This window comes from Triticum urartu, chromosome 2, assembly GCF_003073215.2.
Source record: "Triticum urartu cultivar G1812 chromosome 2, Tu2.1, whole genome shotgun sequence".
NCBI classification, from domain to species: domain Eukaryota; kingdom Viridiplantae; phylum Streptophyta; class Magnoliopsida; order Poales; family Poaceae; genus Triticum; species Triticum urartu.
The window spans coordinates 683038773-683053960 of NC_053023.1; the positions used below are offsets into that span (position 1 = coordinate 683038773).

A 15188-nucleotide genomic window follows, 5' to 3' on the forward strand; every position below is an offset into this window, starting at 1 on the left:
CAACTCTGGCTATCACACAATTGAACAGTGCATGTGCAACATCTTCTGCATCGGCCTCGCAAATACTCCCTCCGTTCGAAATTACTTGTCACAAAAGTGGATGTATCTACAACTAAAATACATCTAGATACATTCATTTTTTGAACGAGTAATTCTGAACGGAGGGAGCAGGACACCAGGATATTGTTCCGATATGGCGATTATGCAAGACATCGGTATAGCATTGTGTAGGCACCTCCAAACAAATATTTTAATCTTTCCCGGCAGCTTCAACTTCCAAAGTTTGCGTGTGTAGTTAGTTTACCACCGCTTGTGTAGGCATTTCCTTTCCTTAAAGTGAACGCGGGAATATGTCCTCGTCGTGTGTAGTTAGTTTACCACCGCTGCACGCTAGGTATCTTCCACGTACAATCACACAAAGCTCTCAGCACCGTCGAGGATATAGTTAGTTCCCACAACGCACTCAATCACGAACTCATTCACGTACGATCCTGGTTAGAGTTTGGACGAGGATGTGCAGCTGCGGTAGGACGTTCAGCTACGACCGGCAGCTGCACATCCACTTCCAAGCGCTAGCTAGGATCGTCAACAACGGCCCGCAGCAGGACATCCATGTATACGTAGAGGTTAATCTTGATCGGCGACGCCGAGTTCAGGAAGGAGAACCTGACGAGGGTGTTCGAGCTGGAGGTGGCGCTGTCCGGCGAGGTCAGGTACCAGGCGCACTGCAGCGAGTGCAAGTTCCAGGCCAGATGCACGCTCAAGCTGCAGCTCGCACTGCCGGGCACGCCCGGCCGTCGTGTACTCGTGTTCCAGAAGGTACTCCCTCCGTTCCGAATTACTTGTCTTCGATTTGTTTAGATACGGAGGTATCTAGCACTAAAAAAAGTGTAGATACATCCATATTTAGACAAATACAAGACAAGTAATTTGGAACGGAGGGAGTAAGTGCAAGCTCGCTCCGGCCGGCAGATAAGAACTGTTAGCGGCTACGACTGGTGGCTTTTTTTTCTTATCTTCTACTTTCTCCGTTCCTAAATATTTGTCTTTTTAGAGATTTAAAATGAAATACCACATACGGATGTATATAGACATATTTTAGAGTGTAGATTCACTCATTTTACTCCGTATGCAGTCACTTATTGAAATCTCTAGAAAAACAAATATTTAGGAACAGAGGGAGTATATCTAAATAGCTAGCCCCCACTAACATATTTCTCTCAACATGCAAGCATGTCACCTCATCATTCAACATGCATAGAAAAGGCCTACCCCAACATGCAACTATGCATATTAAAAATCCACTTCAACATGCAAACATGCATGCATGTAAAATTCCATTCTATTATGATATTAAATTTAATTCATATATAATTTTAAAAACTATTATTTCAAATATTCATGTTCCATATAACCAAAATCTCACTAAAATACTGCAAAATATTCCCGCAACAACGTGCGGGGCATCATCTAGTATTATTAGGTAGTACTCCCTCCGTTCCGAATTACTTGTCGCAGAAATGGATGTATCTAGATGTATTTTAGTTTTAGATACATCCATTTTCGAGACAAGTAGTTTCGAACGGAGGGAGTATGTCATACTCCCTCCGTCGCAAAGGTTTTTTTAGATACGAATGTAACTAGTCACATTTTAGTGTTAAATACATCCATATATACACAAATATAAGAAACGAATTTTAGGACAGAGGTAATAGGTAATTTCAGATGTGTGGTTAAAATTGTGTCCAGGATAATTTCAGATGTGTGGTTAAAAGTGTGTCCAAAAATTGAAACGCAGACAATGTATAGAACGAGACTCTGGTTTTGGGCACTATTTTAGATGCATAGAACATCAGCCGTGAGGTCAGGGAAATACTGATGTCCACGGTCATGCATTGTACATATGTGTGTATGAGACTGCTTGATAAACCACAATCTGACACGCTTTTTGCTGTATGTTGTGTGTGGGTTAATCAAGAGAACATGTAAATCATACTGTGATAGCCAGTTCACTAATATGCTTGTGAAAATTGACATGGTTTTTTAGCAGAGGCCACATTTCATATGACAGAACTTATAAAGGTATGAAGCCAAATGGAATTGCATGTTGAGACAGCATAAAGCAAGGTGTGGACAGTGAGTGATAGCAGAGTATGCACCATAATATTACATGTTTCAACCAAAATTTGAAGATATGGAGTGGAATATGAGCAATGTACTCTTGGTTTTGTTGACATGAGAGTTTGTAAATCCAATCAAGAAAAACTGATTCATTGCAGAAAACTGACTCTCCTTTTAACCCCAAGTACTCATCTCTGCAGTGGCAATGCTTCGATTTTATCCAGCTAATAGTTGTATGAAGCAGGAACAAACACATCATGTTCAGAGTCATCAAATACACACCAGCTCAGTGGTTATGGGGAAATAGTTACACTGAGAACAGGGTTGGTAGTATCCTTGTAGCTCTGAAAGTGGAGGCGAACAAAAACACTGTCCAGAAATGCTGGCCTGTTTAATCACTCAGTATGAAATAATGATACAGAAAACATCTGGACCGAAAATGCATCCAGAAGTCCCCAATAAAAATTAGATCAAAACACCCGTCAAAAAATTAGATCAAAACAGTGGGACCCAATACTATGGCTTTAGTTTTGGTTTCCAGTTCTCTTCCTTGCAACGCCGCTGATCAATAATCATTGACTCGAAAACAGACAGAACATCATCCAAACCCATCTCATCCTCTCCAAGTTTCTTCATGGTGATAACTATGCTCTCAATGGTTGACAAGCACCCGGCCTTTGGCTCCTGCCTCACCTCGCTGTACAAGCTAACCTTATCTGATTCTAGCTTCACGTGTGGCAGAAGTTGTAGCCATGGATTCTCATGGTACATCCGCTGCGCCTTTGCCCAGGTGCCATCCAACACAATCAAATGTTTCACCTGACAATCTAAAGCATCAAGGCTGATTGCACCCTGGCATGGAAATAGCAGAGCTGCGTGTGGCGGTATGGTGATGGAAAATTCCTCAAACTCCGAGACTTCACCTGTACGTCTGGACTTGTTCTTCTGTATTTTCACGACAGTAAAGCCATTCGAGACAGCTCCTTGACCAACAGAACCTCTGCACAACCATCTGATTTGGGGCTTTACACCGCGCTCAATGTCAATCCTGAGTTCCTTTTCTGTATAAGCAACAGAGCACTTTTCCATATTTTCCACGGTCCAACCTTCTCCAGTAACAGCAGCAACTTCAACATTTTCAGTGCAAATACCATTAACTGAGGTAGTTTCAACTAAAGGGTGAGGCAGATCAGCATGTACCTTATTTGTCACACATGTCTCACTTCTGTGTTGGCCTTCAGCTTTGACGGCATTGGCTACATAGCTTTCCGACTGATTTGCGGCTGAGACTGGCCTTTCAAAATCTCCAGCATGTTCATTTATTTTCGCCTTCTCGAATCTGAAACACTCATCACCATTAGAGTCACATTCAATGCCACCGCCAACTTCTCGATCCAGATCAGAGGAAACACCATTGCTTATTTCCCTATTATCTAATCCTTCGCCAGCAACTTGCCTAGAGATTGCAATACTGGCATTTTTCACACCCAAATGACCACCGAAAGGATTTATCCCCATATCTTCAGAATCACTCCACATTGCATGATCCAATCCTTTGCCTTGGCTTGGCTCGAAACCTTCACCATCTTGTATGCCAGTCTGCCCAGGAACAACGGAACCGTCATGATTTCCGGCATGAGCGGCGCCAACATCGGTTTCTCCGTCTCCAAGATTCGAGGCCGCGGCGCCGCCGAGCGTCCTGAGGAGGAAGCTGGCGCGGTGGTTGACGTCGGTGACTTGGGTGACGGCGAGGTTGCGGAGGCCGAGGCGGGCAACACGGATGGAGCTGAGCGGGTGCCGGACCTCCATGGTGTGCTGCAGCACGGTGACGCCGACGGTGGTGTCCAGCGGGGGCCCGCGGAGGCGGCCGCAGAGGCAGACGCTCAGGGGCTTGGTGCAGACGGCGCACATGGGGCGGCGCTGGCCAGGCTCCCGGCGATGCGGGGGGTCGCTCTGGCCCTCGCGCGCCGCCATGGGTGGCGAGGCGGGGGTCGGTTGAGTTGCTGCTGGGTTGGGTTGGGGGTGGCGGCTGTCCGGCGGTTTGAGAGTCTAGGGTTTTGGAAGGGGAAGGGGGCCTTTTGCGGAAGCGCTTTGGAGGAAAATCCACTTTGCCGTTTATTGCCGCAAAATTGTCTACCAACTGCGTGCACACACAGTCAGAGAGAATGGGCCAGCCCAGTTAGGTTAGGTTAGTGCCGGCTTCTGGAGTGTTTGGGCCCGGGGCTTTTATTTTAGGAATGTTCTAGAATGTTTTATTCTGTTGTTTCGTTTTTCTTTTCTTGTTTCTCTACTGATTTTTACCCTTTTATTTTTTACTTTATGTTTTTTCCGGGTTTATTTTTAATATTCTTATTTTCTTTCAAACCATGTTCCTGGAATTTATTTTTTTCAAGTTTTTTCAAAAGCTTTCAAATTTTCAAAAAAAATATTCAAATTTTAAAAAGTGTTTATATTTTTCATAAGAATGTTCACATTATTTCAATAAAATTTTCTTAAATTTCAGAAAAAATCACTTTTCAAAATAATTAAATTTGAGGTAGTATATTCTCTTAATTTTCAAAAAAAAAACCAAAGAAAAACCCAACTAATCAAGATAGTATATTCTCTTTACCTCCGTTCATTACCAAGACAACTAATCAACTACCTTTTTATCCTTTTCTGTTTACCTTTCTATCACTAGGATAGAATTCTCTCAAGATTAAACCCATCTAACATACATAACTACCTCTTATCTATAAATAATGCAGCAAATGGCTCAAAAGAATTCAAAAGAAATCCATAGATAATATGATCATAAAGTGTCCATTCGTCATACTACAACAAGCACACCGAGAATTGCGTCAAATGGATCATGGAGGGACGATCTTTGTTTGAGAAGCTAGGGGGAGAGGATGCCATCTACCTACTGTTATGGGCCCATAGTCTAAGGAGGGAAACTCACACATGGACATGGTGGCGGCAAGGTTGATTAGCTCCGGTGATGAATCCCCCCTGCGATAGAATACCGAAAAAGGTTTTCATATTGGATCACCGCGTAATGTGAGGAGGCGGCATCAGAAAATTCCTCGATAAGTCTTTTGGTAGTTTTCGGGAGAAAAGGTATGGGCACCGAAGAGGCGCCATAGGGTATCCATGCATGCCCACGTCACAACCGAAGCCCTGCCCGCAAGCTCCCACCATGTGGGCCCATAGATTAATAGATTAGTTAAGTAAAATTATATAAAATGTGCCAAAACTATGTAATAATGATATAAAAGTAGAATGAACATATCAAAAAATATAGATACGTTTGGGACGTATCAGACATGTTCCCAAATCTTGGAATCCACATAAGCCTATTCAAAGAACATTGCAAAAAAAGGTGATCAATAGTTTCTTTTTTTACATAACTAACTGGAGCAATTTCCTTGTCAGCCCCTTCTAAGCAAGTCATCTTCAGTTAGAAAGCAATTTTTCAGAATCAACCATAAGAAATACATAATTATCAATGGTATTTTGTCCTCACAAAAAACTGTGGGGGATATTAGACATTATCAACACATTGTTTTGAACTAAAGTTACTGGTGGAGGATAAAGCCCATTTGACACAATCATCCTTACAATAAAATTCTTCACAGGCCTTGATATGTCTTCAACATATCTAAATTTTTTTATTGTTCCATGCTATTATAGTATCAATCTTGGATGTTACATATGCAATTATATATCATTTTTGGGACTAACCTATTAACCTAGTGCCAAGTGTCAGTTGTTGTTTTTTTGCCCGTTTTTGGTTTTCCAGGAAATCAGTACCAAACGAATTCCAAACGCTATGAAACTTTTTGACGATTTTTTTCTAGACAAGGGAAACCCTAGAAGCTTCGGGAGGAGACCAGTAGGCAAATGAGAAGATGACAAGACAACATGGCACGCACAGGGGGGTAGGCGCGCCCTAATGCCTTGTGGGCCCCTCGTGGCTCCGTCTGGCCTAATTCCACCTCTATAAATTTTCTAAAATCGAGAAACCAACATAGAGCCACCCAAAATACTTTTTCTGCTACCGCAAATTTCTATTCTTCCGAGATCCCATCTGGAGGCCTTTTTCGGCACCCTGCCGGAGGGGGAATCAATCACGGAGGGCTTCTACACCAACCTTGTTGCCCTTCCGATGATGTGTGATTAGTTTACCACAGACCTACATGTCCATATCTAGTAGCTAGATGGCTTCTTCTCCCTCTTTGAACTTCAATACAATGTTCTCCTCGATGTTCTTGGAGGTCTATTCGATGTAATCTTCTTTTGTGGTGTATTTGTTGGCATCCGTTGAATTATGGGTTTATGATCAGATTATTCATGAATACAAATTGAGTCTTCTCTGAATTCTTTTATGTATGGTTATTATAGCTTTGTATTTCTCTCTGATTCACCCTTTTAGTTTAGCCAACTAGATTGATTTATCTTGTAATAGGAGGTGCTTTGTAATCGGTTCAATCTTGCGGTGCTCTATAGCCCAGTGACAGAAGGGGACAAGACACATATTTGTATTGTTGCCATTAAGGGGAAAACGACGGGGTATATTCATATTGGTTGGATTTACTTTGTCTACATCATGTCATCTTGCTTAAGGCGTTACTTCATTTTTCATGAACTTAATACTCTAGATGCATGTTGGATAGTAGTCGATGGGTGAAGTAATAGTAGTAGATGTAGGTAGGAGTCCATCTACTTGTCTCGGACGTGATGCCTATATACATGATCATTGCCTTGAATATCGTCATAACTATGTGCTTTTCTATCAATTGCCCAACAGTAATTTATTTACCCACCATACTTTATGTGCTCGAGAGAGAAGCCTCTAGTGAAAACTATGACCCCTGGGTCTACTTTTATCATATATAAAATAAAAAATACCTTGCTGCAATTTATCTATCATTCTTTTATTTTGTGTTTTTATCTATCGATCTATCACTATCACATTTGATCCTTACGAATAACCGTTGAGGGGATTGACAACCCCCTTGATCGCGTTGGGTGCAAGTATTTGCTCTTTTGTGTGTAGGTGCTGTTAACGAGGCTTCGCCTAATTCTCCTACTGGATTGATAACCTTGGTTATTAAACGAGGGAAATACTTATCACTACTATACTGCATCATCCTCTCCTCTTTGAGGAAATCCCAACGCAGCTCACAAGTAGCCGGAAGAATTTCTGGCGCTGCTGCCGGGGAGGCATCACCAAAACCTATCAAGTACCTTCGCATAAACTATCGTCTACTTGTTCTTACTTTCATTTTCCATTTGCTTCTCGTTTCCATCTCCCCCACTTCTGGAACAATTTTACAAACAAAACACAAAAATATTTTTGTATGCTTGTTTGCGTGCTTTGTCGCTATGTCTCAATAAAATACCAAATTGTGTGACTTTTCAATACTAACAATAATGATTTTAGTAGTACTCCAATTGCTCGTCCCGGCACTAGTACGGAGTCGTGTGATATTAATGCCTCTTTACTAAATCTTGTTATGAAAGAACAATTCTCAGGTAGTCCTATTGAAGATGTTGCATCCCATATTAATACTTTCATTGAATTATATGATATGCAAAAGGAAAAAGATGTGGATAATGATATTGTCAAATTGAAACTATTTCCGTTCTCGCCGCGAGATCGTGCTAAAACTTGGTTTTCATCCTTGCCACGAAATAGTATTGATTCTTGGGATAAGTGTAAGGATGCTTTTATTGCCAAATATTTTCGTCCCGCAAAAATTATTTCTCTAAGATATCAAATTGTGAACTTTAAGCAACTTGAGCATGAATATGTTGCCTAATCTTGGGAGAGAATGAAATTAATGATAAGAAACTGTCCCACTCATGGTTTAAGCTTATGGATGATCATGCAAAAAAATTATGCGAGATAAAACTTTGTTTCTAGAAATCTTTTAGATTCTACCGCGCGGGGGGGGGGGTACCTTTATGGAAATCACATTAGATGAAGCTGCAAAATTCTTTGATAATATTATGGCAAATTATTCACAATGGTACACGGAAAGAACTCCAACTAGTGAATAGGTGAATTCTATCGAAGAAATTAACAATTTGAGTGATAAAATGGATGCGCTTATGAAAATGGTTGCTAGTAAGAGTGCTCGTGTTGATCCTAATAATGTGCCATTATCTAATTTGATTGAGCAAAATAATAATTCCGGTTATGTGAATTTTGTCTCTAGAAATAATTTCAATAACAACGCTTATAGGTGTAATATCAGTCCTAGGGCGTTTCCTAGAAATTCCTCTAATAATTATAGTAATTCATATAATAATAATAATAATAATAATAATAATAATAATAAGAAGAAGAAGATGCCCTCTGATCTTGAAAGTAATATTAAAAAACTTATTAATTCTCAATAGATTTTTAATACTATGATAGAGGAACAATTGAATAAAGTTGATGATATGGCTAGGAACATGGATAGAACCGCTCATGATGTGGATACTCTCAAAATTAAAAAAATCCACCCAAGCATGATATTAATGACTCAATTAAGTCTATCGAAATATCTATTAATGAAAGTAAAGAGAGAACCGCTAGGTTGAGAGCTAAGCGAGAATTCCTGGAAAAAGCGATTCCGCCCAGTTTTTATCGTAATCATGATGAAGATATTAAAATGACTGGAGTCTCACCCATTGAATCTTTATTTAGTAATATAATTTTTTTTCGAGAGTACGCCAATGACGTACCATATTTTTATAGACGAAAGAGAGTTAATGTACAAGAAACCCATCCCTGATGCGAACATCAAGGGTGGGTGACACACACCTACTCGACTTCGAAGCACAACTAATCTAACTTCTCACAAAACGTTGTAGACATCCCGATCCAAGCCCTGCCGTATGCCATGCCGTGATTTCCTTAAACACAAGATTGGGGATGAGGGGTGCAGGTTTCTTCTGCTCCTGTCTGTTGAAAACCCTGGCATTTCTTTGCTTCCAAAGAGTCCAAGCCACTGCCGTCACGAGAGTGTCAAAGCCTCTTCTGTCCGCTCCACTAAACTTCTTCCTTTCTCTCATCCACCAAGCAGGGAAGGTGTCATTCATAGTAGTGCCTACCACATTAAGTCCGAGCCGGTCAAACACACGCTGCCACACCTCCTGTGCAAAAGTGCACTTGGCCAGTATGTGGTCCACGTTATCCTCCGCTTGCAAACACGTGAAACATGGCGACGGCTGGTCTTGCAGGCCATGACGTGCCCGTCTATCCGATGTCCACAATCAATATTGTAACGCCAACCAAATGAACAGCTTGCACTTTAAGGTCGCCCAGCTTCTCCAAGTGCAAGCCGCCGTTGGTGATTTCTGCAGCCCCGAGCAAAGATGGTCATAGACCGATTTTGCCGAGTAGCTCACCGTATTCGTCGCCGGCCAAGTGAACCGGTCCGGTTCATTCGCATCTCTATGCACCGAGGCGATTGCATGGCAGAGGTGCATACACTGCAACTGGGCAGTGAAGGTAGCCATGGCATCGCAGTCATCGTACCACCTGTTCTCCGTAAGAGCCTGAAGGACCGTCCGACTGTTAATGATTCTCCTTGGCACCGTCTCCATCAAGCGCGGCGCGATATCTGCCACTCCAGCTCCTCGTATCCACTTATCTCTCCAGAACAGGACGCTGTCACCCCTTCCAACCTCAATCCTAACCATGCTTTCAAAAATAGCTCTTGCATCACAGTCAGCCGCCATAGCTAAACCTTGCCATGGTCTGCTAGGATCAGTCCTTCTTAGCCACTCCCACCTCACTCTCAGCGCCAGAGCCTAGGCTTTCATGTTCTTTATCCCTAAACCTCTGAACTTCTTTGGTCGGCACACTTGGTTCCAAGCCACGAGACATTGCCCTCTGTTATTTTTGTCTTTCCCTGCCCAGAAGAACGACCTCATCCATTTATCCATTTCCTCGAACACCCAATCAGGCGCGTCAGTGATCATCAAGTGGTGCACAGGCCTAGCTGCAACAACGGACTGAACCAAAACTAGACGACCTGGTCGCTGAATAAGTCCTCGTTGCCAGGCAGGGATCACTTTCCGGACTTGGTCAAGCATAGGCATCCATTCAGCGCGCGTTAAATTCCGGATTGCAAGCTGTAGACCGAGGTATTTGCAAGGAAATTCGGCAAGTCCACAATGCAACAATCCGGCCACCCTTTCCTTATCTTCCTGATCCCCACGGATCAAGATAGCCGAAGATTTGCGGTAGTTAACTTTGAGCCCCGACGCCTCACCAAACACATCCAGCATCTCGCGAACCGCCGACAGATCCTGCCTCGAAGGCTTGACGGACAACGCTACATCGTCCGCATAAATCGATAGTCTTTGCAGCGCCGATATTCCATTATAAGAGCTGAGCACGCCTTCATTAGTAGCTTTGTTGAAAAGCGCCGTAAGGGCCTCCATGGCGATCACAAAGAGCATTGGTGATATAGGGTCGCCTTGGCGCAGACCACAAGCGTGCAAGAAACTTCCACCGGGGACACCATTCACCAGTACCTTGGTGCTAGCAGATTGTAAGATCGCCATGATCCAGGTCCTCCACCTCTATCCAAAACCCTTAGCCCTCAAGACTTCCAGCAGAAACGGCCAAGAAAGGGAGTCAAACGCTCTAGAGATGTCTAACTTGATGAACACTCCCGGGACTCTTCTTGCATGAATCTTCCGCGCAACTTGCCGAACCAGCAGAAAGTTGTCATGCAGGTGCCTTCCTTTGATAAATGCGGACTGATTCGTGGCCACAATCTCCGGCATTCGGTTACGCAGCCGGTTCGCAAGAACCTTAGAGAATAGCTTGGGGATACTATGAATAAGACTGATCGGCCGGTAATCACCGATCTCCTCTGCATTCGGCCTTTTAGGAATGAGGATAATGTGGGCTTTGTTTAGCTTTGCAAAACCTCTAGTATCCCCCACGTACAACTTTAGCATCACAGCCATAATGTCATGTTTTATAATCTGCCAGGCTCTTTGGTAGAAAGCACCGATGAAGCCGTCTGGTCCCGGTGCGCGATCCGGTGCCATTTCTTTGATGACCTGCCAAACCTCATCTTCCGTAATGATCTCCTCAAGAGACCCCAGCTCCTTTGGTTCCATCTGAAGGAATTGCAAGTCTAAAGTATGCTCCCTGGCATGAGCCGTGCCCATTAATTGCTTGTACTCTTGAGCGAACGTGTCCACCATTCTCTCCTGGTCGGTAATGATCTCTCTACCATGTTTGATATATGGAATATAGTTCTTGGTCCTTCTTCCATTTGCCACAGCTTGGAACAGCTTGGTGTTGGCGTCGCCCTCTTTGATCCACTTGAGCCTCGACCTTTGCCGGTCAATTGTCCTCTCGAGCGCAGCCAACCCTAGGAGCGAGTGTTTCAGAGTTCTTCGCAACCACACCTATTCCCATTGCAAAATTCTGCTTTCCTGGGCTACGTCCAGCTTGTGTATGACCCAGGTGGCCACCCTCATGAGTGTCTTCACATTCCCTAGTTTCCTCTGGCCCCACGCCTGCAGGTGGTTAGCCGTATTGCGCATCAGAGCATCCAGCCTCTTGTAGGGGTCGACAATGGACGCGTCACACACCCAGGCCTCTTTCACAGCATCCTCAAAACCATCCATTCTAGTCCAGAAAAGCTCACAGCGGAACCTCTTTTTAGGGTAGAAATTTGTGCTCGTAGACAAGTGTAATGGCGCATGATCAGAAACTCCTGTGGAGAGCGCCTGGAGCAGGTAAGAGGGGTTTTCCAACTCCCAATCAACAGAAATGAGCACCCGATCAATCTTGGTGAGGGTCGGCACCGCCCGCTCATTCGACCACGTAAATTTACGACCGTGCATGTACATCTCCTTGAGCTCTTGGTCATCCACAAACTGCCTAAATCTATTCATCATAGATCTGTTAAGGTTGCTATTACTCTTCTCCGCGGCCCTTAGAATCATGTTAAAGTCTCCTAACAGCATCCACGGCCCCGGGCAGCCCGCACGCCTCGCATCTAGGTCCGACAGGAATTGGCACTTCTCTTCGTCACTTTGTGGCCCATAGACGACCGAGATCCACCAAGGATCCCCAACCTTAGTGTGCACCAAGCCGGTAAGGAAGTTAGCGTTGTACCGGAAGTTGTCAACCATCAGCACGGAGCTATTCCACGCCACGAGGATGCCACCCCTAGTTTCCTGGGACGACAAGTAAGCGAAGCCGTCATAAGACGGCCCTAGGCATTGCATTACTATGAAATGATCTATTACATCCAACTTGGTCTCCTGGAAACAGACCAGGTTACACTTCACCGAGCTCACAAACTCTCTAACAGCCTTGCGCTTTGCCGGATTGTTCAGGCCACGAACATTCCAGCACAACACTTGGGGGTGTAGATCCATAAATGAGGATCGGCCACCAGCCCCACCCACCATCTCCTAGTTGACCGAGATCATCACCGAGTTGCTTGCCTCCAATTCTTCTGCCGATGGGATTGTCTTGCCGAAGAGAGCAGCAATGATCCTCACATGTTGCTCCCTCAAAGGGGAGTCGAACAGAGCCTTGAGCTCGTGCACCACCCCATCTTCAACCTCCAGGTCCTCTGGTACCATGCCAAGCGCATGAAGCAACACATTCTCCGCCTGGCTCTCCTTTGATCTTCTAGTTCCTACAGCCTTCTTTGACGATCGAGTGGCTCTCTTGGGTGTGAAAGGTTCTGCTTCAGGACGCAGCTGCGCCGCTTGTACCTCTTTCAGCAGGGGGGGAGCAAGTTTTTTGATGATGTTGGCGCAGAAACTCTTGAGCTTGCCATACGCCTGGGCCTCTTGCATGGTCATTCCTTCTGTCTCTTCGCGTGCCTCTGCCTCAATGTGAGACATGACCATTTGGTCGCACTGCCGCATTTCCTCCTGCTGGCCGCACTGCGGCGTACCCATAATCAGCCCCCCCCAGCGAGAGCATCATCCAAAACCACACTGGTAACCTTGTTGGCGCCATACGTGCATGCCGCCATGCATGCTGCATGTGCATGGTTCCCATCATTGGCCCCACCTTCCGTGCATACTCCACGTTCCTCCAGTATTGTCTCATGCCCCAAAGCCGGGGCCACCTCCTGCTGCACACCACTCCCGCCATCCGCTTCTCCCGTGGGCGGCCCCACAGGTCCCACCGGTCGCCGACTGCCCTCTTGGATAGAGCGGTCCGAGAGAATCTGCAGTAGTGGGTCCCGACTCACCGTCCCCGCGTGGTCAGTCTCGTCCTCTCCAGCTCGTAGCAGCTGAGTCCCCATTGGCTCGCAGCTCCTTTGCACTTCCATCGACATATCCGTCGTCATGCGGTTCGGGGACAGGGCCAGGCGAGGTGGCTGCTCAGTCCTGGCGATCCTGTCGGCCTGGGGATCCACGCCCACAACAGCCAAGGCCACCCCACGATCACCCAACGGCAACTCCTGCGCATCATCCTCCTGCCCAGTCGAAACCGCGCCACGACTGTTCAAACTAGCCTCAGGAACCTTCTCTCTGGCGCCCCCACCCGCCTGCTGACCCGAAAGACGGTCAAAAGCTGATTTCCTGACAGTCACCCTATCCTGCACCCGCACCATGGGCCCGCCATGTGGCACAACCAGGGTGGGGGCCATCGGGGGTAGGCGCCAGTCTAGCCTCTCCGTGCTCATCGTCGAGCCACCATGTCCGCCGCCGCTTCCCTCGCGCCCAAGCTCGCCACCGCACACATCTCTCACACCAAATTGCCAAACTCACTGCTGCAGCCTAGCGCCACCTCCATTATCACCGAAACTATCCGCCGAATCTGGCAGACCGCTCTGGCCACTATCGGAGGAGCCGCCCAAGAACCACGGCTCCCCAGCCTCTCTGAAGTCTGCAACTGCATCGACATGGATGGGGACCTTGTACTGAAGCAGCGGCGGGGGAATCTCCAAGCCAGGCTCCGGGATGGCGAGCCAGCGGAGGGAAGGGATGGCCTCAGGATTAGCCGTCCACGCAGTAAGCCTGAATGCCGAAAGATCCAACCTTGAGCTAGTTTCCGGTGCCACCATGTCCACCTTGCACGCCGTGCCGAGAAGGTCCTCCGTCGTCTCCCTCTCCCAGGCGTGGGGCGGGATCCCCTCCATGATGATCCAAACCTTGAATCCAAAGATCGAATGCACGGCCTGCGATGGCCTGTTCCAAGGCCTGAAGTGCAGCCTGTCTCCCTGGAACTCCACCTCCGGGCACGCGGCTACTCTGTTCCTGATCGCCGCAGAGGCGAAGACAACCAGGAAATCTTCTGGCCTGTATGGGTGTACCGAAACCTGATCCTCTGAGATGTCGAGCCTGCCCGCCAGAATCTCGAGCACGCGCTGCGGCGCCAGCCTCCTCCGAACTCCGCCCACGTAGGCGACCATGGAGAAGCGCAGCCGACGCTCCAGCTCCTCCGTGGACTACGAGCGGCAGACCACGCAGATCTCAGACACGCCATCATCCACATCCATGGCCACCTAGAGCCTAGGGGTGCCAGCCGAGGCCAAGCCACCTCGGCCGCACGCGGCAGCGAGTAGGAGAGCGACGGCGGGGGTGGCGGCGGGGTGGCCCCGCGGGCCACCGGGCGATCCGGGATCACCCGCGGAGAGCTGCGGCGACCCACCTTGGCGATAGCCTCACGCATCAGCTCATCAGCAGAGGACGGACTCCTCGGCCTCTTGCAGTCGCGGGATCCATGACCGGGCAAACCACACCGGAAACACACCTCCTGATTGGTGCAGTCCTACCGGAAGTGGCCCTTCTCCAGGCACCGGAAGCACTTGTTCCTCAGCTCCGGGATCACCTCCACATGCAGCAGCGGTGGAGCACCCTGCCTGGCCCTTGACGAGCCCGCCTGCGCTCCCTGGACATGCCGAAGCCTCCAGAGCTCCTTCTTGGACGGAGGCGGCCGCTCCCAAGCCTCGACCGGGGCCTCCAGGCGTGGCGCCGACTCCACCGCCAGCTGAGGGTCAGACTTCGCCGAGCCCTCCGAGAGCCCCAACCCAGAGACGATCGGTCTCTCACCCTCCGGCCGGGCCAAGGACGAAACAGATCTGGGGCTG

General features: G+C 46.9%; 1 protein-coding gene across 1 annotated transcript; it reads right to left on the bottom strand.

The window, feature by feature from the left end:
- Positions 1 to 2414: 2414 nt before the first annotated feature.
- Positions 2415 to 4212, bottom strand: LOC125539724. Its single transcript, XM_048703235.1, has one exon. The coding sequence runs from the start codon at positions 4093 to 4095 to the stop codon at positions 2638 to 2640; it is 1458 nt and encodes a 485-aa protein (XP_048559192.1). The 5' UTR covers positions 4096 to 4212; the 3' UTR covers positions 2415 to 2637.
- Positions 4213 to 15188: the final 10976 nt, after the last annotated feature.

What these genes read in the sequence shown, in the direction of transcription:
- LOC125539724 (XM_048703235.1), bottom strand. Translation starts at nt 4,095, where the DNA reads ATGGCGGCGCGCGAGGGCCAGAGCGACCCCCCGCATCGCCGGGAGCCT.